The sequence below is a fragment of the Dermacentor albipictus genome, unplaced genomic scaffold (assembly GCF_038994185.2).
Source record: "Dermacentor albipictus isolate Rhodes 1998 colony unplaced genomic scaffold, USDA_Dalb.pri_finalv2 scaffold_14, whole genome shotgun sequence".
Taxonomy (NCBI): domain Eukaryota; kingdom Metazoa; phylum Arthropoda; class Arachnida; order Ixodida; family Ixodidae; genus Dermacentor; species Dermacentor albipictus.
This window is the reverse complement of record NW_027225568.1, coordinates 3,255,875-3,278,030: the sequence shown is the minus strand read 5'-3', so window position 1 is coordinate 3,278,030 and position 22,156 is coordinate 3,255,875. Positions and strand designations below refer to the sequence as shown.

Genomic DNA, 22,156 nt, shown 5'->3' with positions numbered 1-22,156 from the left:
GGGAAAAGTAAACATATCCGCATTAGTAAGAGGCGATTAGAAGATTGGTGGAAGAAAATAGGGAAACGACAAAAAACGAAGATGTACAAAAACAAACTTCACAGTAGGGAGTCAGAAAATTTGGTTAGGGTAATTCATCGTGGGTTTTTTTCTTCGTTTTCTTCATTTTTTTACCCTGGGTAGAACATTAAGCAGTATAGCAATAGCTTCGTGGCGCAACCCACCACCCTGTTCCAAAGGAGAGGCTCATCAAATCCATCCATCCACCTCTTCTCTGTAGACGCCTCGCCTCCTTCCGGTAAGAATGGATGGACAGGGTTCACCGCACGTGTTTTAGAGGTAGCACGAACGTTCACCCATGCACACATTCGCTGCTGCCGCGTTCTACCAAGTATAGAGGACATGGGTCTTTATTTTTATGTGACTTCCTCAATTGATTGCTGGTTACGTTGTTAAACATTTTTCAGAGTGCTTCGTGTTAAATTGTTGCACGTGGACTGATCGGCAACCAAATGGTGCACTGCTGCGTTCCGTTTTGCCGCTCACGCTCTGGGAAATGCCCAGGACTGACATTTAATCACTTTCCAAGCGACGGACAGTTGTGGGCCAAATAGCAAAAAAAAAAGAGCATTGCAAGGAAGGATTTAACTATCAACGATAAGTCGCCGTCTACTGTCATGTGTAGCCAGCACTTTCCTTCGACCGACTACGCTGCACAGTGCCGCATCAAAGAACTTTCACCTGGCACTGTCCCCACCGTTTTCGAAGGCTATCCAATCTACCTGGCCCCTCCCGCGAAAAAGCCTCGCAAATGACCCCCTGCTCGGGCTGTTCTTGCTCCAAAACAAGCCAAGCGGTAAGCTGAGCCGCTTGAATCGCTGCCTGTGGAATGCAATTTGTCAGACTGCCTCGATGAACACACCAAAAGCGTCGGCACGCAAACCATAAACGATGGCCAGCGAGCAAGCCGGCACCTCTCTGTGATCCCAAAGCTTCGCTCTCAAGTTTCACCTCACCGTTCCAAGAGCCAGAAGTTTCTGGAAAAACTCACGACGGAAGAACAACGCACTGTATTCTATCGCAAAAGCAAACATCATGCTTCAGTCGGGAGAATTGTGGTGGACTCACAGAATGGAGACAAAAACGCCGTATTCCTGCTCCACTAAATACACTCTTAAATAAATGTGCACCCTTTGGGATGTATATTTGCAAAAAACAAAAAAAAACAATAATCGTCATCTGTCTTGCTTGCGTTGCCTCTCTTGAAAACGCTGCGCTCACTACTTTTCTGTCTAGAATGCTCTGTCATGCTGATAACGCGCATGCCGTTCGGGACTTGGAAGTACTGGTCTCGCAGCGTTAAAGAAAAAAAAATGCAGACAAGACAGATTACAATTATTGTTGCATGGCAAGCTACGACCCCAAGGGCGTAATTTTATTTAGGAGTGTAGAGCGATACGATAAAGCAACATCACACGTATCCTGAAGAGGTTAATCTAGAATGCGTCATATGGCGATTTCTCTCACCGAAGGATCATGCTTGAACGCCAAGGCACCTGAAATGGCCAGCAAAATGCATCCTCCAGAAATACGTGAGCCCAAGCCCAACCACGTCCGGAATGAGTGCTGCAATGCGAGCAAAAATGGTTCACGAGGCCAAGCCATTAAGCCCGAAGGAAGCCGAGACGTCCGGTATTGATGTTGAGCAAGTGGTTGCCACACTGTCTGAAAAGTTTCTCGATGAGCAGGAGGACCTAAAGGAATGTCAAGCCGCTACACCAAGGTAGGGGACTTACTCGGGCTTGTCGTATGTTGGTGGCTACATTGCTACGTTAATAACATATTTTGTTTGCGAGTCCTGTGAAATGCTTGTAACAACAACGTGCCACAAAAATAATCCTCCTGTACGCTCTGTTGCAATTGGCCAAGACAGGAGCGGGCTATGCTACCCAAGGCCAGAGTTTCTTGCTCTTTTGAACAATGTAGTCAATATTTTTTTTTGAGCGAGCTGCAAAGGCCTTGCCAAGAACGAATAAGCTCAAAGTTCAACTACTCTTCGAGGGTCGGCACGAACGCGTGCGAGTACGCTGTCCAGAGTGTGTTGACGACAAACACGCAAAGCGATCAGCGGCCTTAATTGCCGAAAAATTCATGCAAATACTTCTGATCAGCCACACAAACAAAATCACTGACGCACAAGGTAAGCCTTCCAAATATGTGAACAGTCCGTCCAGGAAATTAATCAGACTATGACCTTGACACATATGAACTCAGAATTTTTGACGAGGAAGAAAATATCCCACTACAAATTGCCTGTTTACGCAGCATTGAATGCCTCTTCTGAATGATTATTTTTAATCGGAGTTTGTAACAAACTTAGCTCAAGTAAACGCTTGAAAAGCAGCAAGTACTATTCAGTAGAAAGTATACAGAGGAGTAATTCGCATCGCATGCGGGATATCCTTTGCGTTAAGTGTTTCTTCCAAATTTTGATGATTGGAAGCTTCTCAAAGATAATTAAAGGCTGTTCAGCCCTATAAGCCAGGAATTCCAGGAAAAAAAAAGGGGGGGGGGAAAGGAATCACCCATTTCCGAGCCGCCCATGATAAAGGGAATGTAAATCAGTGTAAAGGGGTATCATCTGTTGGCGGGCGTCCGGTTCAACCAGCTGAACTGGCCAGGGTTGAGTAACAGCGCGACGAACTGGTGGCGGTGAAAGGCGGGAACTAGTCCCGAAGCGCAGGCCGCAACAAAGCGCGCGCGTCGCCCCTCTACCCCAGCCGCGGTTGAGCTTGCATTATTCTTTTATAACCACTTTTTTCAGATTGGAACAACTGCAGCGACAAAAGGGCGTTTTTGCTTTTATACACTCTTAGGCGAAGTTACACCCTTTGGGGTGTATATCTGCCACACAACGATAATCGTCATCTGCCATATACTTGCGTTTCCTGTCGGGAATTGACTTTCCTGTCGGGAATGCTATGTCATGCCGATAACGCGCATACCGTTCATTACTGGGAAGTACTGGGCTCTCCGCGTTAAAGAAAGGAAATGCGCACATCGTTGTGTAGCAATGCATGGCCCAAAGGGTGTAAACTTTTCTTACACTCTTAAAACGGTTGCACCCTTTGGGGTGTATATTTGTCCCACAACAATAATCGTCATCTGGCTTGCTTGCGTTTCCTTTCCTGAAAACGCGGCGCTCGCTACTTTCCTGTCGAGAATGCTGCGTCACACTGATAACGCGCATGCCGTTCGTGACTGGGAAGTACCGGACTCGCAGCGTTAAAGGAAGGAAACACGGGCAAGACAGATGACGATTATTGTTGTGGGACAAGATAAACCCCAAAGGTTGTACATTTTTCTAAGAGTGTAGAGTGTGGGACATCAGCTCAAGCTGCGCGACAATCCGATCGGACAAAAAAGTTGGACGAGGCATGGGATGCACAGAGTGGGATGAGGGGGGGGGGGTCGCTTTTTTGACATTCCGCACCCGCATTCTCGACGCGCAACCGAGCCTCTTGTACGCCTATTTGTTGTGGCCAAACTGCTGATTCACAGTCGACCCACCGGCCGCTCGCCTCATACGAGTGGCGGTTATCGGATCTGTGATTCCCGATTCTAGACCGGCGGTGTTGTGGTCGTACTTTTTTATGTGTATTCTATTTTTACTCAGTGCACTGCGTGCGTCATCACGCGAATATTGAAACCTGAAGCAGCACGCCACGTATGGTAAGAGAGGCGAAGTAGAAACGCTATCCGCAATTTCTGAAGTTTCGTGCATACTTTCTCTGCCGATTTATTTGTTTAGTATTTGTAAATCTTCGTGGACTTTTTTGTTCTCCATCCTTTGCATCCAATTTACTATATCTGTTTCTCTCACTTTCTTTTTGATGACTCCTAGTTGTCTACTTTTCTTAATTTCACGTACTTGTGTCAGGATGAAACTTGCTCTGTACTTTGTTGCCAATTTTCTTGGCCTCTTTCCCCATTCCGTGTCTACGCTTTCAGGTGCAGATATGTGTGCACTTTACCTGTATAATCATTTTCGTTCATATTCTTGAGAGTTCCTTCAAAAATAATTTTTTCTCCGGGTTTTTCTCCGGGGCTTCAAAAAAAAAAAATAAGACCCGAGCCATATCTCCCAGCACTGCTTTACTTGTGGTTTTTCCTTGGGCCCCCATTCGCAATGACCCACCGACATTTGGGTCAACTTAGTACCCTGAAAAGATTACTGTAGCCCCAAAGTGTAGTCCCTTTCATCCTGACATTCTTCTGGCTCAACCCATAGACCCGCATACCCGCCGTGGTTGCTCAGTGGCTATGGTGTTGGGCTGCTGAGCACGAGGTCGCGGGATCGAATCCCGACCACGGCGGCCGCATTTCGATGGGGGCGAAATGCGAAAACACCCGTGTACTTAGATTTAGGTCCACGTTAAAGAACCCCAGGTGGTCGAACTTTCCGGAGTCCTCCACTACGGCGTGCCTCATAATCAGAAAGTGGTTTTCGCACGCAAAACCCCATAATTAAATTATATAGAGCCGCATGTGGCGCCCCCCCCCCCCCCCCCAGACCCCCTGTCCGCCGGGCATAATTATAAAAAAAAGGGGGGGAGCTGTGAATTCGCCGCTCCTACTTCTGAGCGCATGTTCAGGAGTGCCTATGCGCGTTGAAGCTTCCAGGAGGGTGGAACTAGGACCCCTGTTGCATTAAGGGCCGCACATTTGCATCGCTCCCGCGCTCTAGACAGCCGTGACGGAGCTGTGCATACATTTGGAAAAGGCGTTCCATTCCATGTTTACTGTGTTTTTGTTTACCATGCTACTTTCTTCTTCATTAGGTGTCCCTGTTATCTCTCTTCCGAATTACTTTCTCTCTGAATCTTTGAGTGAGCCTTCTCCATCTTTGTCGTTAAAGTCCATTTATGTCAATTTAATAATGGATGACTTGGGTGTACTCTTGGTACTATTTTTACGTTTTTCTTCGTCTTCGTTTGATGTCTACAATTATTATTATTATTATTATTATCATCATTCCGTTTTCTAAAACCACCCCAATCTTGGCTCATCACACATTATGGGTACATGCCATATCTAACTCTCATAATGATCATAATCATCATGATCATACCAGAATTCAGGCGTTAGGAGCTGCGGAGAACGTAGGGTTCGCCGCACACGTTGGTTCTAACACGAGCGCCCAAAGAAGAGAAGCGAAGTGAACGATGCGGGCCCAAAAGCAAACCGCCGTCCCTGCGAAGACATCCAATGCTTCGGATGACAAAGATGAAAGGTACGTCCACGACGGCCCGTCCGAGAAAAGCAAGGGAAGTGCTGTCGGACACGAGCCAGGTGTAGAGGAGGAACCACGTCGGAAGGCAACGCCCGCGCCTTCCGCACACCAACCCGAGCCATCGGGAAAGCCCGAAGCGTCCCGCGAACGAGTCAAGAGGCGTGGCCGCCACGCCCGCCTCACGACCGGCGACAAAGTATCCTCACCGGACGATGCAGAACCCGGGTCTGCAATCAAGCGCCCCGCGGAGCAACCCGATTTACTGCCGCGGAAGAAACAAACCTCGGAGAACGACGAGCGGCGGTCCGAAGGCCGAGGCAGGCGCCACTCCGAGATGTCCCGTAGAACCAAGTCCCGTGGCAAGCGAACTGTGCCCGGCTTCCACCCTTCTGACCGAGGGGCTGCCCGCGACGCGCCTGGCGCAGTCGCAACGCCACTGAGGCACAGGCGATCGCTCGTCCCTCAGCTGCAGGATCAGGAGGTACAAACTGCCGAAATGGAGCTGCTCAGCTCAGCGACTGAGAAAGATAATTATTCCGAGCAGGTAAGCATTCCGAATAGGACTGCGGCTGACCACAAAAAAAGAGGAAAGAAAAAAAAAAGAAATCCGTTTACCACATTTCCTATTATATGCCTTCGTTTTTAAGCACTTAAAGATCACCGCCGTAGGGCAGATTTCGGCTTGTGGTTTCTATCTGTACTTTCTCGGCGTGCACGGCATAGGTGAACTAATATTCTGGCGAAAGCAATGGAATAAGTGGAGACATTTCTACGAGGAAACTATCCAACCCGCACACGACATTCTATGCTGTCCCTCTCGCATGCTTCGTTGATTGACTTCACTTCGTACGATTAACTGATGAAATGTCACTCGCGATGAAACCTGCGTTCAAATCGTTTATCAATCACTCGACATATCCCAGGACAGAGCTGTGGACAGGATACGCAAGTACTCCTGGAGGACATGTCTCACCGTCATTTAGAACATGGCCATGCCTAATCATTTCGGTGCCTCCGGCCTAGGCTATGTCTGTTGACTTAATTTGTCGCTCCATCTACTCGTATTGTCGCATTCTGGTGATGGATAAGAAGCAAACACTGCTAAGAATATCAGTTCAGAATCAACTCTCTGTTTAAGAAATACAATATACCCGTGACAATATGTTGATTCACTGGCTAAAAAATTGCATGTTTTCAATCGATGTTATTTCGCAACTCTTTCATACTAAACTATATAATTACTAATAGGAGACGATTTACATGAATGATAATCCCCCAGAAAGGGGTATAAAGTTTGTAAACAGGAATAAGATGCCTCAGAAGGGCTGGCCAACGTTTCGATAGCAGGACCTATCTTGGTCAAAGGCGGCGTCGTCATCCTCGGCATGTTAGTATTAAAGGGTTAGTGCAGTGACGTCACGTGCGGGTATTGTCGCTGGCGGCTGGTTTTAAAGGGAGAGACTTCAGAGGTAACGAGCGCTGTCGTCCGACGTCTGTGAGCTTCGTTCCCAAACGAGGGGACAAGAGCGGGAGAGTGGGAACGCGGGGAGGAAAGACAAGAAAGAAAAGCAGAGAAAAAAAAACAGGGCGACACCAAGACAAAAAAAAAAGACCGAGAGAGAGAGAAAGAACAAGAAAGAGAAGAAAAAAAATTTTAAGAAAGACGGGAGGCCTGGGAGCGCGTTGGGGAGGCGAGAGGTTAGGAAGCATTGACGGCATGTTCTTGTGGCATTAGAAGAGCCGGCATTAGAAAAGGCTGCCTTTGACGAAGATATATAGGTCCTCCTATCGAAACGTTGGCCAGCCTTTCTGAGGCACCTTAACCCTGTATACAAACTTTATACCACAGTGTGCTATTCCATCTGTCAGCCCCTTTCTTGATTTTGGAATCCCCCAGAAAAGCACTTTAATGTCGCCATGAGCGAAACCCTTGCGTGCTAGGTAATTTTGACAAGATTTACCGCGAAAAACTCTCACGAAGGGACACTGCATATAATTATGATGAAGACAGGTGACCGCGCATTCGAACTCGGCAACGTGCTGTTGGCGAATGAGTAGTCGTAACAATTGGTGCAACCATGCGCCAGCGTGCAATGCGGCTTCGACTGGGGTTAGTTGTTATATGCCATCGTTCTGTTTACTGCGCTATACTGTTATACAAAGGACAAAAGAAGACTGGCACACATTTGCGCAAACTTTCAACTGTTTATTATTCACTAGCGCACGTCAAATATATGCACGGTGGGGTGACTGAAAGCAAGTAGAAACCATAAAATGTAAGACGAAAAACAAGCTACTCTAAGCACATTTGATTTAACAATGACATCCATAGCTTGATCTGGCATCCGTCTGTGAATTTAAAAGCTGTTTCTCCCAGCGCCACCACAGGTGTGCTAACGTGGTTTCCCGGGTAATTTTTGAGCATGAAATACGATGGGCTTGCAGCCGCATCGTGCTCACTATATGTTGCCAAATGTCTTGTTGACTGGAGTATTCCTGTCGCATACCCGCGCTTTCTTAACCCAATATTAACACAGCAGCCTGACTGGCCAACGTGTGATTTTCCGCACGTGAAATGTATGTTTTAGTCAAGGCTGTCGACACATACCGAATCCCTGTTTTTTCTTGCGCACTTTAGTTGGCATTTGCTTCTGGCTGATATTTCGTGTGTGTGTGTGTGTGTGTGTGTGTGTGTGTCTGTGTCGTTAAGTACCTTTTTTTTACATCGAACTTTCATCTTTAGATGAGACGAAAAAACCGCCTTCGCCCCGTGCCTTTCACCAATCTGTTGGAGCCGATGCGAAATTCTCTGCATATAAGGTCATATCACAGTTACCTTCTTATGATCGCCGTCCTTTGCAGCTGCTTTCTTTTCGTTACTTTTAAAATTGTGGGGCTTTACGTGCCAAAACCACTTTCTGATTATGAGGCACGACGTATAGTGGAGGACTCCGGAAATTTCGACCACCTGGGGTTCTTTAACGTGCACCTAAATCTAAGTACACGGGTGTTTTCGCATTGCGCCCCCATCGAAATGCGGCCTCCGTGGCCGGGATTCGATCCCGTGACCTCGTGCTCAGCAGCCCAACACCATAGCCACGTTTTTTGTTGCTTGAACCTCTCAAGACTTTTTCGGCGATCGACGTTACAAGGGTGATAGGATAACCACTGTCCTTAAGCTTCGTGACCTTCCGCCGCATACTATCGTTGATCCTATGGTCACATGACTTTCTGATGGCTTGGTTAATGCTTGAGTTGTCAATTGCACTTTTCATTAGCTTATAATGCCCAGAATTGTAAAGGAGCAGACTTTTTTTCAGTCCTCAATTTTTGTACTCTCAACCAGTGCGAGTTGCACTGAACGTCAGTTTTAAGTCGAGGAATCGCAGTCATTGCATCTTTGCTTTCTTGCAGGGGTATGAGCCATTGCTGATGATGATATTTTTGTACCACTCCACTAGCCACGTTTTATAGATATAAAGTATTGCAATGAACCAATTAATGCTTTCACCTTTAAAACCATTGTGAACCCACGTACAGAAAAGTAAAAGAAAACCTGACACAACCACTGCTCCAGTATAATGGGCAACACCCCTTGTTTCTTCAATTCAAACTAACTTTTTCAGTTGTCCGGGACAGATAGTGCAGATATATATATGATTGTACGATGTACGCATGATACAATATGCGCACTTCTTATGCTATCGATCGAGAGTGACAATATTGTAAATAAGTGAATAAAAAAAACTACTCACTATCGTTACCTTTTATTTATTCATTTTGGGGCGCATGCTGCTATTGTGATATTTAAGCCGAACAGTTAGGAAGTCGTGTATGCCTTCAGAAGAAATCACCACTTCGGAGATATCGATCCCTCTAGCAGTTCGCGACGATCTTAAGTGAAACGCCAGTTGATGTATTCTTACGCAGACTGTGGGAGGGGCTACCCGGGAAGGCGTGCTAGAGTCACAATTTTCCCTAAGCCAACATCACTTCACGACTGCTCAGGATAAGGTTCGCAATCGCTAATCGTGCCTCAAAGGGAATAATAAAAACGTGATTCCTGAACGTAATTAATTAGCTACCTACATACTGGGACTCGTGCATGTAATGCCTGCATTTTCATGCAATCCACCTGAAGGCCTAGATTGCTATGTATGGTTCATGTGAATTGAATAATATATATGTATATGTTCGAAAGGAAAACATACGGGTGTTCGTCCCGCTTTTCTTTTTTTTAAGTGATCGGGAGCAAACTAGCCAAACGCTGTATTTTACTGAAATGTCCTCGGCTTTTCCCATTTGAAAGTAGCGTAACGGAATTGCCAAACTCGGGTCGTGCAGCACAAGGCGGCCACGGAGGTGGAGAGTCCGGCCACTGTCAAGGCTTCTCGGAGTGCGGCCGAGGTGTTGTCGGACGAAGGCGGCTCCAGCATCTCGGCTGACGGAGCTCGCAAGGGCGGCCAATCGACGGAAACCACAGGCCTTGACCGCACGGACATGAGCCCCACCGTCTTCGTCGCCGTCCTGTGTGCGGCGTTCGTGGTCATCGTGGCACTCCTTGCGCGGCACGTCGTGATGCACAGGTCGGATGGCGCCACCTTCAGGGCTTCTGCCTGGCTCAAGGTGCGCGACAACGCGTATACAACGAATTACGCGATGACGCCCATGCAGCGCCAAGATAACTGAACGAACTGCCAAGACTGTAGCGCGAGATTTCCGGGTTAAAGTTCCTGCTTGTTTCTGCCATTGCTGTAGTATATTATATACATACTCCTTACAATTGTAGAGCACTTGAAGGTTGGTTTTGTTCCATACGCGAACTGGCTAGAACGTTTCCTTTCGGGTGGGTCAAAGTGACCTGGGATATGTCTATTTACACTCCCTGAACTGGTTCAGCATGTGCACGTCGCTCTTTAATTTTTCACTGCAACTTATCGGAATCTGCACGCGCAGTCATTAATTTTACACGGTGCAGGCTTCGTACATAACGAGTTCACTGCCTTCCTCGCAATGATCGCCTCGGGCGACTCTACGAATTCGCGATGGCTATGTGACTGGCCCGCCACAGTGGCTCAGTAGTGGCTACGAAGCTCAGCTTCGGAGCACGATGTCCCTGGTTCCATTCCCGGGTGCCACAGCGACCGGAATCACGTGGGAGCGATATGCGGAGATCAGTTTATCAAACTTTTGGGGCACCTAATAAAAAGACTACTTGGCGAAATTTAATCCGGTGATCCCTCTACTACGACGTTTCCCATGGCTTCTGTGTTGCTTTGAGATGTGAAACGTGACGAATATTTTAGAGACTGTACCGATCGGTCGCCGTGTAATGACGGTGATACCGGCTTGGTTTACTTTTATTCATATCTTTGAGAACTCAGTAAGCTAAACGGCATCTTCTGCAACTACTGTTCAGGAAATGGACAAGCAGTGTAACTCTTCCGGCTGCCTTACTGCCGTGAAGTTCATCGCCGCCGCCATGAACGTTTCGGCCGACCCTTGCACCAACTTCTACGCGTTTGCCTGTGGTCACTGGCGGTCGTCCGCACCGGTCACGAAGAATGAGCCAGACTGGACGTGGCCCGCCGATCGCAACGTCTCCTACATGGCGTCCCTGAGGAGCGACTACGTGGCCGCCGCCAACGAGAGCCTGTTGCAGGGATCGGGGTCCTCTGACGAGCAGGTCAGTCACATGGGCAAGGTCTACGCATCGTGCCTGGCGTTCTTCGTTGACAAGGTGAGTACAAGCACGGTGCAAGTTAGTTCCTCCGAGTCGCAACACTGTACGCAGCTGCGCTTGTTCCACTAAAGCGGCCGGAAGCCGAGCTCAGAGACGGGTGGCGCTTCCTTGGCCCTTGGTGAAGGCAGCAAAATATTAGCAACGGTGGGTGTGTTGTTGTGAAGTGTTGAGAACCCCCTTGTGATAAAACAAATGCCAAAGGTTTCTTTCGAAGTGTCCTGTAGTATTGACCCAGTCTGCTGACTCGCCCGGGAAGGCTTTGCCAACCAGATAATCCCAGCAATCGAAGTGGAATCAACAGATCAATTTGCGGGCTGTTTATTTACTCGGTGGTTTATGAATGATGTAGGTGAGCATCACAGGATGCCTTCATTTCCTTAATCAGCTCGTTAGTTTATGCTAAGGTTCAGTTTAGCGGGAGAAAGAGTTTAGAAGGTTGGTTCACTATGATTGTGCCTAGTCGGCTGCCCTGCATCGAGGGAGGCGAAAGAGGCAAAAAGACAATGTAAAAATACTGTGAATGACAACTTCACGCTCCCTGGAAGACTCACCAACAAAGTTATGGCTGCCACAGTGTCTAGGTGTCGCTAGCTTTACTTTACCATTTTCCTCAGAATTGCTTGTACTGACATAAATTGGATGAATTACTCTGAAGAAAAAAAACATATTGTGAAGAAACCATCGACAATGATTGCTAATGTAAGCGAATAGCATGAACTAACGAGCGAGAGAGCGAACGGACAAGTGAAGGAGCGAGTGAAAGAACAAACTAACAAGAAAACCACCCAGCGAGTGAGCGAAGAACCGCTTTCTTTGCCAAAGCTTTGGCACGTAAAACCCCATAATTTAATTAATTAATTAAGCTCACGCTCCGCAAAGATCATGCACGACACTCGTGACGCTTACAGGGGACACTTCAGAGCGAAAGCTGGACGTTTAAGGCTAATAAAGTTACCAGTGTTGCAATTTTAGCGATATTGTCGCTAGATGTAGTGAGCTCTTGGTCTTTTATTTTAGCAACATTCTTTTAGCGCCTAACGAATTTTGTAGCGACACGACCGGATAATTTTGCGACATTTTAGCAAGTTCAAGGTTAAGAATGTTCGTTTGAAAAACAATTTTTTTAACGCAATTTTTCATTAATGGCTGCAGGTAGGCGGCCGAAATTGGGAGTTATAGTCGTATGCTCTAAGACCACAATGATTCTACAACGCCTCCACTAACGGAGACTGTACGCGGGCGTCCATTATTTTGATTTGACGTACCTGTTGTGATGGGTAGTGTAAAGAGCAATGATTAGAGGTGAGTGAGGGCTAGGATTCACTTCAATTTGAAGATAGAAAGAGTAAAATTGGTAAGAAGAAACAGGTCAACCTAAAGGCAGTTAGGGTAAAAGCAGACAAATTCGGGCTGGTACTTTCAAACAAATAAGCAGCCCTAGAACAGAGAAATGAAGATGACATACAGATAATGAACGAAACGGTAACTAGGCTGGCTTCAGAGGCAGCAATTGAAGTGAGAGGCAAGGCACCGAGGTAACCAGTAGGCAAGCTCTCCCAAGTAACAAAGCACCCAAAAAAGAAACGACAAAGAATGAAAGCGTCCAACTCAAGAGCTAAGATAAAATTCGCGTAACTGTCAAAACTGATCAACAAGGTGGAAATAAGTGATATTCGAATCTATAACGTGAGAAAGACTGAAGAAGCCGTAAAAATGGACGCAGCCTGAAATCAGTGAGGAAGAAACTTGTCACAGGACAAACCAAGATGTATGCACTAAAAGATAAGCAGGGTAATATCATCAGCAATCTCGATGTTATATAGTAAAAGCAGCGGTAGAATTCTATACTGACCTGCACAGTACCCAGAGGAGTCAGGATACCTCAATTAGAAACACTAATGAACAGGATACAGAAACGCCTCCTATAACTAGCGATGAGGTCAGAAGGGCCTTCTAGAGATGAAACGAGGAAGATCGGCAGGACAAAATGGAATAACAGTTGATTTATTCAAAGATGGAGGAGACATTATGCTTGGAAAACTGGCGGCTCTTTATACGAAGTGTCTATCGACTGCAAGGATCCCAGAAAACTGGAAGAATGCAAACATTATACTAATCCACAAAAAGGAAGACGTTAAAGAATTGAAAAGTAATAGGCTCCTTAGCTTACTTCCAGTATTATATAAAATATTTACCAAAATAATCTCCAATAGTATAAAGGCAACACTGGACTTTAGTCAACTCAGGGAACAGGCTGGCTTTAGGAAGGGATAATCTTCAGTGGATCACATCCATGTCATTAATCAGGTTATCGAGAAATACGCAGAATACAATAAGCCTCTGTATATGGCTTTCGTAGGTTACGAGAAGGCATTTGATTCAGTTAAGATACCAGCAGACATAGAGGCACTGCGTAATCAAGGAGTACAGAACGCTTATGTAATTGCCTTGGAAAATATCAACAGAGGTTCTACAGCTACCTTAATTCTGCACAAGAAAAGCAGAAAGGTACCTATAATGAAAGGGGTCAGACAGTAAGACACAATCTCTCCAATGCTATTCACTGCGTACTTAGAAGAAGTGTTCAAGCTACTAAACTGGGAAGGCTTAGGAGTAAGGACCGACGGCCAATATCTCGGCAACCTTCGCTTTGCCGATGACATTGTTCTATTCAGCAACAATGCAGACGAGTTAAAACAAATGATTGAGGACCTTAACAGAGAGAGTGTAAGAGTGGGGTTGAATATTATTATGCAGAAGACAAAGATAATGAGGAATAACCAGGCAAAGGAACAAGAGTTCAGGATCACCAGTCAGCCACTAGAGTCTGTGAAGGAGTACGTTTACCTAGGTCAATTAATCACAGGGCACCTTGATCATGAGACAGAAATTCATAGAAGAATAAAAATGGGTTGGATCGCATACGGCAAACACTGTCAGCTCCTGACTGGAAGCTCACCATTATCATTAAAAAGGAAGGTGGACAATCAGTAAATTTCACCAGTGCTGACATATAGGGCAGAGATTTGGAGACTGACAAAGAAGCTTGAGAACAAGTTAAGGGCCGCGCAAAGAGCAACATAGCGAAGATTGCTAGACATAACGTTAAGAGATAGAAAGAGAGCGGTTCGAATCAGAGAGCAAACCGTACAGACGATATTCGTATTGACGTGAAGAGAAAAAAAATGGACTAAGTGGGTCATGTAATGCGCCGGTTAGATAACCATTGGACTATTAGGGTTACAGAATTGGTACCAAGAGAAAGAAAACGCAATCGAGGACGACAAAAGACTAGGTGGAGCGATGAAATTAGGAAATTCGCGGGCGCTAGTTGGAATCGGTTGGCGCAGGACAGGGGTAATTGGAGATCGCAGAGAGAGGCCTTCGCTTTGCAGTGGACATAAAACAGGAGGATGATGATGATGATGATGATGATGATGATGATGATGATGTCACCACACACTACGTTTCGCTGGAAGATCATATTTTCGCTTCTGTAATATCACTTAACGGCGAGAGCTACTGTGGAGCTTTCGTGCATGTGATAGCACGCTGGGCATGGTGCCGAAATTGAAGCATGCTCAGAAATTCAGAGACCAGTGGCTCAAGGACCAACTTATATAATGGAACGCTTGCATCAAGAAGCATCAAGATGCTGCCGCACCTGGCGCGTCGAAGCAGCCGCAGATGATGTTTCCAAAAGCCCACGCCGCTTCTTGTAGTGTAGTTGAACGTGGAGTGCCGCTCCTTATCGCTTAACGCTGCAGCATGGCTACAGCTGATCATCTATCGCATGTGATAAAGGAATCCTTTTACGACAGATCTGCATCGACGGACTAAAAAGATGAAGCGCATGAAGACACTGCAACGCGGCAGTCTTGCAGAATTTACCTTCAATTTGAAGCGGATTTTGCTGAAGTCTTCGGACTGAGCAAGTGCAGCTTAATTATAGATGAGTCTGCTGACAGTAGCGTGACAAAGCACTTGCGTATGTCAGCTATTTATAACAGCGCAGTTGACGCGAAAATAATGAAGAGCTTTCTTTTTGAGCGTTTGAGGCCTGTAATGCGGACGGCATTGTTAAGGGAATCAGGAGCTCTCGCAATCACTTCAACCATGAGCTGCGCAGTCTGGTAGGAGTCAGCATGGACAATGCAAGTGTATTGACTGGAGTCTGTCATTCACTACAGCTAGCCGTATCTGCAACTGCAGTGTGGCGGGCGATTTTCCTGGGTAGCTTACATACCTGATTGATCACGCATATAATTGGTTTTCGAGGACACCTGCTCAACAGGTGGCTTACAAGAAACTCTTTAACAACCTGAACGAGGGTCACTACCCACTGAAATCTGTGCGCGGTGGCTGTCAATAAAGCAAGCTGTGTCAAGAATTTTTCATCATTGGCTGGAACATAGGACGCAGTTTCAGGTTGTAAGGTCAGCTGACAGGTGCAACAACGCGGATATTCTATACGCAATGCATTCAAACGACCTAAACCAGGCGTACCTTCTCATCCTGAAGCCTCCGCTCGCGGACGTGCTAGCGGTGAATAAGTAGTTTGAGGTGAAAGGTGCTGGTCGAACAAAGCTGAATATCAGGAGCAGGCACGTACGCAGGATTTTTTTTCGGGGGGGGGGGCAACCCCGAGGTAACCTTTCTATGCAAATGAGGGGGGGGGGGGGTTGCCTTTACTAGTACAAATGTGAATGACACCCACCATCGGTCATAAAAACGCCTAAACCCACAGAAGATAACTGAAATAAGTTGTATTTTACACGTGCGCCTGTGCGATTCACCTCTCCTTTACTTGGCAAACGTAGAACCATGTTAAATGAACACGCACAGGAAAGAAGCACCAAGAACAAATACAGAAGCAAAAGTGTAAAATAAAGATTACGTTGGTAAAATAGAACTAAAAAAGCAGCAGTTGGCAACAAAGGCACACTGACCGCGCGGAGTTAGGTTACTCCGCCAGCCAATCACAGAAGGAAACAAAATCGTCGTCATGCGGTCTTTTCAAAACGGCGTCGTACTTGATACCTCCGGAGCATCTGCTGCTCTTGAAGAGTCTTTTCATCAGCAGAAGCAATGAGCTGTGCAACAGACATGGACAAATTGTATGGAGTCTTCAAAAGTCTGCGGTGCTGTTTATTTCACTACTGCACCCGTTTCACGCATGAAACTTCACTGCCAACTGAAGTGAAACTTCACAACAGATAGTTGTAGCGAAGCAAGCATGTTATTTCAGTTCAATAAAGAATTTGGAATTCGCCATTCCACTATAATAGGCGAGGGAAAAGGTATAAAATTACCCGCTAATACTTTTATTTTTGTAGTTACCGCCTTATTTGGGTAACAGGAAAAGTTTCAAGTACGAAGTATTTGCAGCCTCGTGGAGGAACAGTGGCTGGCGGTTATGAGGGTGTGGGCGGGGCTTCATTGCAGACTTAATTTGTATGCGACTATAGCAGCGTTTCTCGAATTAGCTCTGGAATAATTATACAAAAATATGTATTTGCGGAACACTCGCAGTTCATTTGGATCCCTCGTTTACTGCTCTAACAAGTGCCACAACCGACTCGTATTGTTATTAGGGAATTTACGTAACGATGCGTGACCGCCAGTCGCGTACAACCGCGTTGAGCGCAGGAAACTGCGATTCTAGACGTACTGCGCCCACCGCGGAAGGTTAGAAAAACACCTACATAAGCACCGCAGAGAAGTGGCTACGTTGGGCGGCTCTAATGATAACTGCAGAATTGTCCTCCACTTCTGGCGGCGTTTTCTGTGTTTCCTTCTTAAACAAACAGGTGTTGATTCATGAATAGTTTAATAAACAATGGCTAAATTTGTTAATTTTCACGTTTTCTTCCTGTTTGGCTGTTGTCTCGGCCCTCTCCCTTAGAAGATCGCTTAATTCCTCAACTCCTTGAGACTCGTGTTTCCATTTGCCAATTGTACAGCACGAAAAGTGCTGTACAATTAGGGAAACACCAGATGAGTTAACGGACGACAGTCATATTGCCTATGAATTTAAGGGTTATTACAGGGTTTGATGATGGATTCTGTCTCACATTATTTTATTTTCCACCTTATCTAACCCTTATCACGGGTATATGGTTCCGAGGATCTGCCAGCGTCGCGGCGAGCCGTCACTCGAGGAAATAATCAAACAACAAGAAAAGTTAAACGCAATTGGCCTTTTCTCTGGCCGCAACTCGTTCCACGTGCATACAGACCAGCTGACCACGAACTGAATCCCTTTCCTGGTCCCTGGATCAGACTAGACGAAGAAGGTTGAACTAACGAAGCAACAACGATGCGCGTGACGGTTGAATAAATGGTGACAACTGAATGCATCTCGAGTTAATCGCGCGGGCACCGAATTGATGAGGAAACTGGCTTTCACGTCCCAGGAGACGCCGATAACTACCGCCATCCAAAAGCACTGAAAAAGGCAACAAAATGTTGACCACCGAATAGCTGTCAAGTCTCAACATTGATTTGGCGGTGCTTTATGAATGTGTGTGAGAAGTGGTCGCGTAGGCGAAGAGGAGGAGGGGGGGGTAGGTATGCGTCTTAATTTCGGGGGGGGGGGGGGGGGTGCCCGGGCCCCCCTGGGCCCCCCTTGGGTACGTGCCTGATCAGGAGACACTGCGGACACAGTGTGTGCAGTTTCTGACGTCCCTTGTGCAATATATATGCCTATAGCTTCCTGACAGTATTAAAATTTTGAGGAGCTGCTATGTTTAGTTGTTTACGAAAACACTGTCTATGTTAAAGCCGCCTCTCATTCCGGTACTCGTATCTATGAGCACGGACGCTTCTCACATAGAAAAAATAGAAAGTCAATGAGAGGTCACTACCTGCGTTAAATCGACAAACACGCACACACCAAAAACATTTTGGCCTGAGGTGATGGCGTTTACACGTGTCGTCTGAACAGAGCCCAATGAGTACCTGGCGAATTTTACGTTGATGATACTTACGATGTACCACTGAAATGCCGAAGTGGAGCAATCATTCGGAGGCCTCAAGCTAGTGAATACTAAGCTACGGAAGAAGTATATCCAGCATTCCTAAATGTCAGCGTTTAGTTTGCGTGAGGTCTACCACGTGGCGTATTGACTTTAAGCTTTTCAATATTCCCGTATTGACGTAGAGATGACGTCAACAAAACAAAAATGAGCTATAAAAGCTATCACTGCGCACAGAACATCATTACGAAGCTTATCCGGCCGGCGTTATCAGTTTCCTTCATAAGTAGTTGCCGCTCGTTGGCTGGAAGTGACGTATAATGCTAAGAGGGTTCATTCGCGACCAAGGAAAACCCAGTGTTGATTGAATCCAGGCTTTGCAGGGGCTTCTGAAAAGGCAGCCACAGTTATTATTGGGCGCGTTGAGTTAGCGCGCTCCGAACTCCAAAGGAGCACGCTCGAGTGCGCTCGAGTGCGATGCCTTCGGAGATTAACTTAACGGCGATTTTCGCCGACTGCTTTCGGGTGCACGAACGCGCCGTCTGGCTAACGTTATGTTGCTTTCGCATCCGCTATCGCCAGGCACGTACCCAGGATATTTTCTCGCGGGGGGGGGGGGGCACCACCATCATCATCATCATCATCATCATCATCATGTTTTATGTCCACTGCAGGAAGAAGGCCTCTCCCTGCGATCTCCAATTACCCCTGTCCTGCCGCCAACCGATTCCAACTAGCACCCGCGAAGTTCCTAATTTCATCGCACCATCTATAGTTTTCTGCCGTCTTCTACTGCGCTTCCCTTCTCTTGGTACCCATTCTGTAACCCTAATGGTCCAACGCTTATCTAACCGGCGCATTACATGACCTGCCCAGCTACATTTTGTCCTCTTGATGTCAATTAGAATATCGTCTATACCCGTTCGCTCTCTGATCCAAACCGCTCTCTTTCTCACTCTTAACGTTATGCCTAGCAATCTTCGTTCGATCGCTCTTTGCGCGGTCCTTAACTCATTCTCAAGTCTCGGCCCCATATGTCAGCACTGGCAAAATGCACTGATTGCACACCTTACTTTTCAATAATAATGGTAAGCTTCCAGTAAGGAGCTGGCAATGTCTGGCGTATGCGATCCAACCTATTTTTATTCTTCTGTGAATTTCCTTCTCATGATCAGGGTTTCCTGTGATTAATTGACCTAGGTAAACGAAGTCCTTCACAGTCTCTAGTGGCCGACTGGCGATCCTGATCTCTTGCTCCTTTGCCCGGCTATTTATCATTGTCGTCATCTTTTGCATATTAATATTAAACCCCATTCTTACACTCTCTCTGTTAAGGTCTCCAATCATTTGTTGTAACAAGTCTGCATTGTTGTTGAATAGAACAATCTCATCGGCAAACCGAAGGTTGCTGAGATATTTGCCGTCGATCTTTACTACTAAGCCTTCCCAGTTTAATAGCTTGACTTCTTCTAAGCACGCAGTGAATAGCTTTGGAGAAATTGTGTCTCCCTGTCTGACCCATTTCCCTATAGGTATCTCCCTGCTTTTCTTGTGCAGAATTAAGGAAGCTGTAGAACCTCTTTATATATTCTTACGCGAAGGACGAGCCAGTAAGACGAGAAACTATTTACAGATTATATTTACAACAACGGTTGCAGCGCTGACCGGTTAGATTCACAGCGCGAGCCCATGCAGTTCGTTCTTCCTCCTCTTTTCTGGAGTGATGGCGCCCACGCACCACGTTCAAACAAACAAATACCACACGCATGTAGCAATATTTTTCAAGCTTTTTACGTAAGATTCTGTAGTCCTTGATTACGTAGTGCCTCTAGGCTGCTGGTATCTCTACTGAATCAAATGCATTTTCGTAATCTATATAAGCCACATAGAGAGGCTTATTGTACTCTGCATATTTCGCGATAACCTGATTGATGACATGGATGTGATCCATTAAAAGGTATCTCTTCCCGAAGCCAGCCTGTTCCCTTGGTTGACAAAATCCAGTGTTGCCCTTATTATATTGGAGATTATTTTGGTAATTATCTTATATAATACTGGGAGCAAGCTGATGGTCCTATAATTTTTCAATTCTTTAACGTCTCCTTTTTTGTGGATTAGTATAATGTCTGCATTCTTCCAGTTTTCTGGGACCCTTGCAGTCGATATACGCTTCGTATAAAGAGCCGCCAGTTTTCTAAGCATTATGTTTCCTCCATCTTTGATTAAATGGACTGTTATTCCACCTTCTGCTCCCGCTCTTCATTGTTTCATGTCTTGCAGCACCCTTCTGACCTCATCGCTATATATAGGAGAGTTTCTGTATCCTGTTGATTACTGTTTATAAGTGAGGTATCGTGACTCCTCTGGGTACTGTATACAGGTCAGGTTAGAATTTTTCCGCTGTTTTTACTGTATCTTCGAGATTGCTTATGGTATTGTCCCTCTTATCTTTTAGTGCTTACATCATGGTTTATCCAATGCCAGGTTTCTTCTTTACTGATTTCAGGCTGCGTTCATTTTTTTACGGCTTCTTCAGTCTTTCACATGTTATAGTTTCGAATATCAGTTATTTTCGCCATGTGGATCAGTTTTGACAGTTCCGCGAATTGCGTAGCGCTGTGCGGCCGCCAGTCGCACACAACCGCGTTGAGCGCAGGACTCTGCGATTCTAGACGTACTGCGCTCACCGAGAAAAGTTAGATGAACACCCACATAAGCACAGCAGAGAAGTGGCTACGTGAGGTGGTTCGACCGATAACTGTAGAAGCGTCATTCAAAGCAAGTAATTATTCTCCACTTCCGGCGGCGTTTTCTCTACTTGCTTTTTAAATAAAAAGATGTTGATCCATAAATATTCTCATAAACAACGGTTAACATTTTTATTATTCGCTTTTGCTTGCAGTTTGGTTGTTGCGTTGGCTCTCTCCCTTAGTAGATCGCTTAATTTCTCAACTTGCGATTTTTGTTTCCGTTTTTCAATTTTGCACGAAAAGTGCTGTACAATTAAGGAAAAACAGACGAGGTAACTGGCGACAGTCATGTTGCTTATGCGTTTAAGGGTTATTGCAGGGTTTCATGATGGACGCTCTTTCACATCATTTAATTTCCCACCTTATCTAACCCATATCACGTGTATATGGTTTCGGGCATCTGCCAGCGTCGCGGCGAGCCGTAACTCAAGGAAATAATGAAGCAAAGGGAAAAGTTAAACGCAATTGGCGTTTACTCCGGCCGCAACTCGTTCCTTGAGAGTACAGACCAGCTGAGTAACAGCCGCATCCCTCTCCTGGTCCCAGGATCAGCCTAAACAAACCAGGTTGAACTAACAAAAGCAACAGCTATGCGCGTGACGGTTCAATAGATGGTGACAACTGAGCGCATCTCGAGTTAATCGCGCGGGTGCGGAATCTATGAGAAAACTGTCCTTCACATTACAAGAAATGCCGATAACTACCGCCATCTAAAAGGAGTGAAAAAGGCAGCATAAGGCTGACCGATGAACAGGTGCCAAGTCTCAACATGAATCTGGCGGCGCTTTAGGAATGTGTGAGGAGTGGTGGCGTGGGTGGGGAGAGGAGCGGTAGGCCACTTGATTTCGGGGGGGGGGGGGGGGGCGGGCCCCCCCGTGCCCCCTCCTGGGTACGTGCCTGGCTATCGCACTTCGCGCGCTTTTCAAAAATGGCCCCGCCGACCGTACTCCTGCAGCTCTTGTAGAAGAGGTAGAAGAACTTGACGCGCGGCGACGGAGTCAGCAGCAGTAAAATTACCTCATTGAAACCAATCAATTTCCATGTTAGATTGATCGTTCTCCCTCCCAACCATAGCTTTCTTTTATTTCTTATCTATTATTAATAATTATTGTTGTTATTATGTTATACCCGGTTTTCATCTTTGTTTTTTATTGCGATGAAGGCTTGCCCTTAAGGCATAATTCTTGGAGCGTATATGTGTATTATATGTGTGCTGTGAGGCCTGTGTTGTGTATGAATTGATGCAGTGTTTTGTGAAATCTGTTATCATGTATCCAGCGGTCATAGCTGGTTGTCACACTGTAGCGGAGGCCGGCGTGCAGTAGGAGACACGAGCGTTCCGATTGTAAACCCGTACATGTCCATATTAGGTGGTATGCATCTGATTCCACCA

General features: G+C 46.1%; 1 protein-coding gene across 1 annotated transcript in view; it reads left to right on the top strand.

Annotated features, from left to right (window-relative positions):
* The first annotated feature begins 5,159 nt into the window (after positions 1-5,159).
* Positions 5,160-22,156, top strand: part of LOC135915220 (uncharacterized) — a 62,396-nt gene continuing 45,399 nt past the window's right edge. The window contains exons 1-3 of the mRNA XM_070528696.1: positions 5,160-5,837; positions 9,638-9,919; positions 10,713-11,033. Of these exons, the coding sequence (XP_070384797.1) occupies positions 5,226-5,837; positions 9,638-9,919; positions 10,713-11,033 (1,215 nt within the window). The 5' untranslated portion in view covers positions 5,160-5,225. The remainder of the gene's footprint in view (positions 5,838-9,637; positions 9,920-10,712; positions 11,034-22,156) is intronic.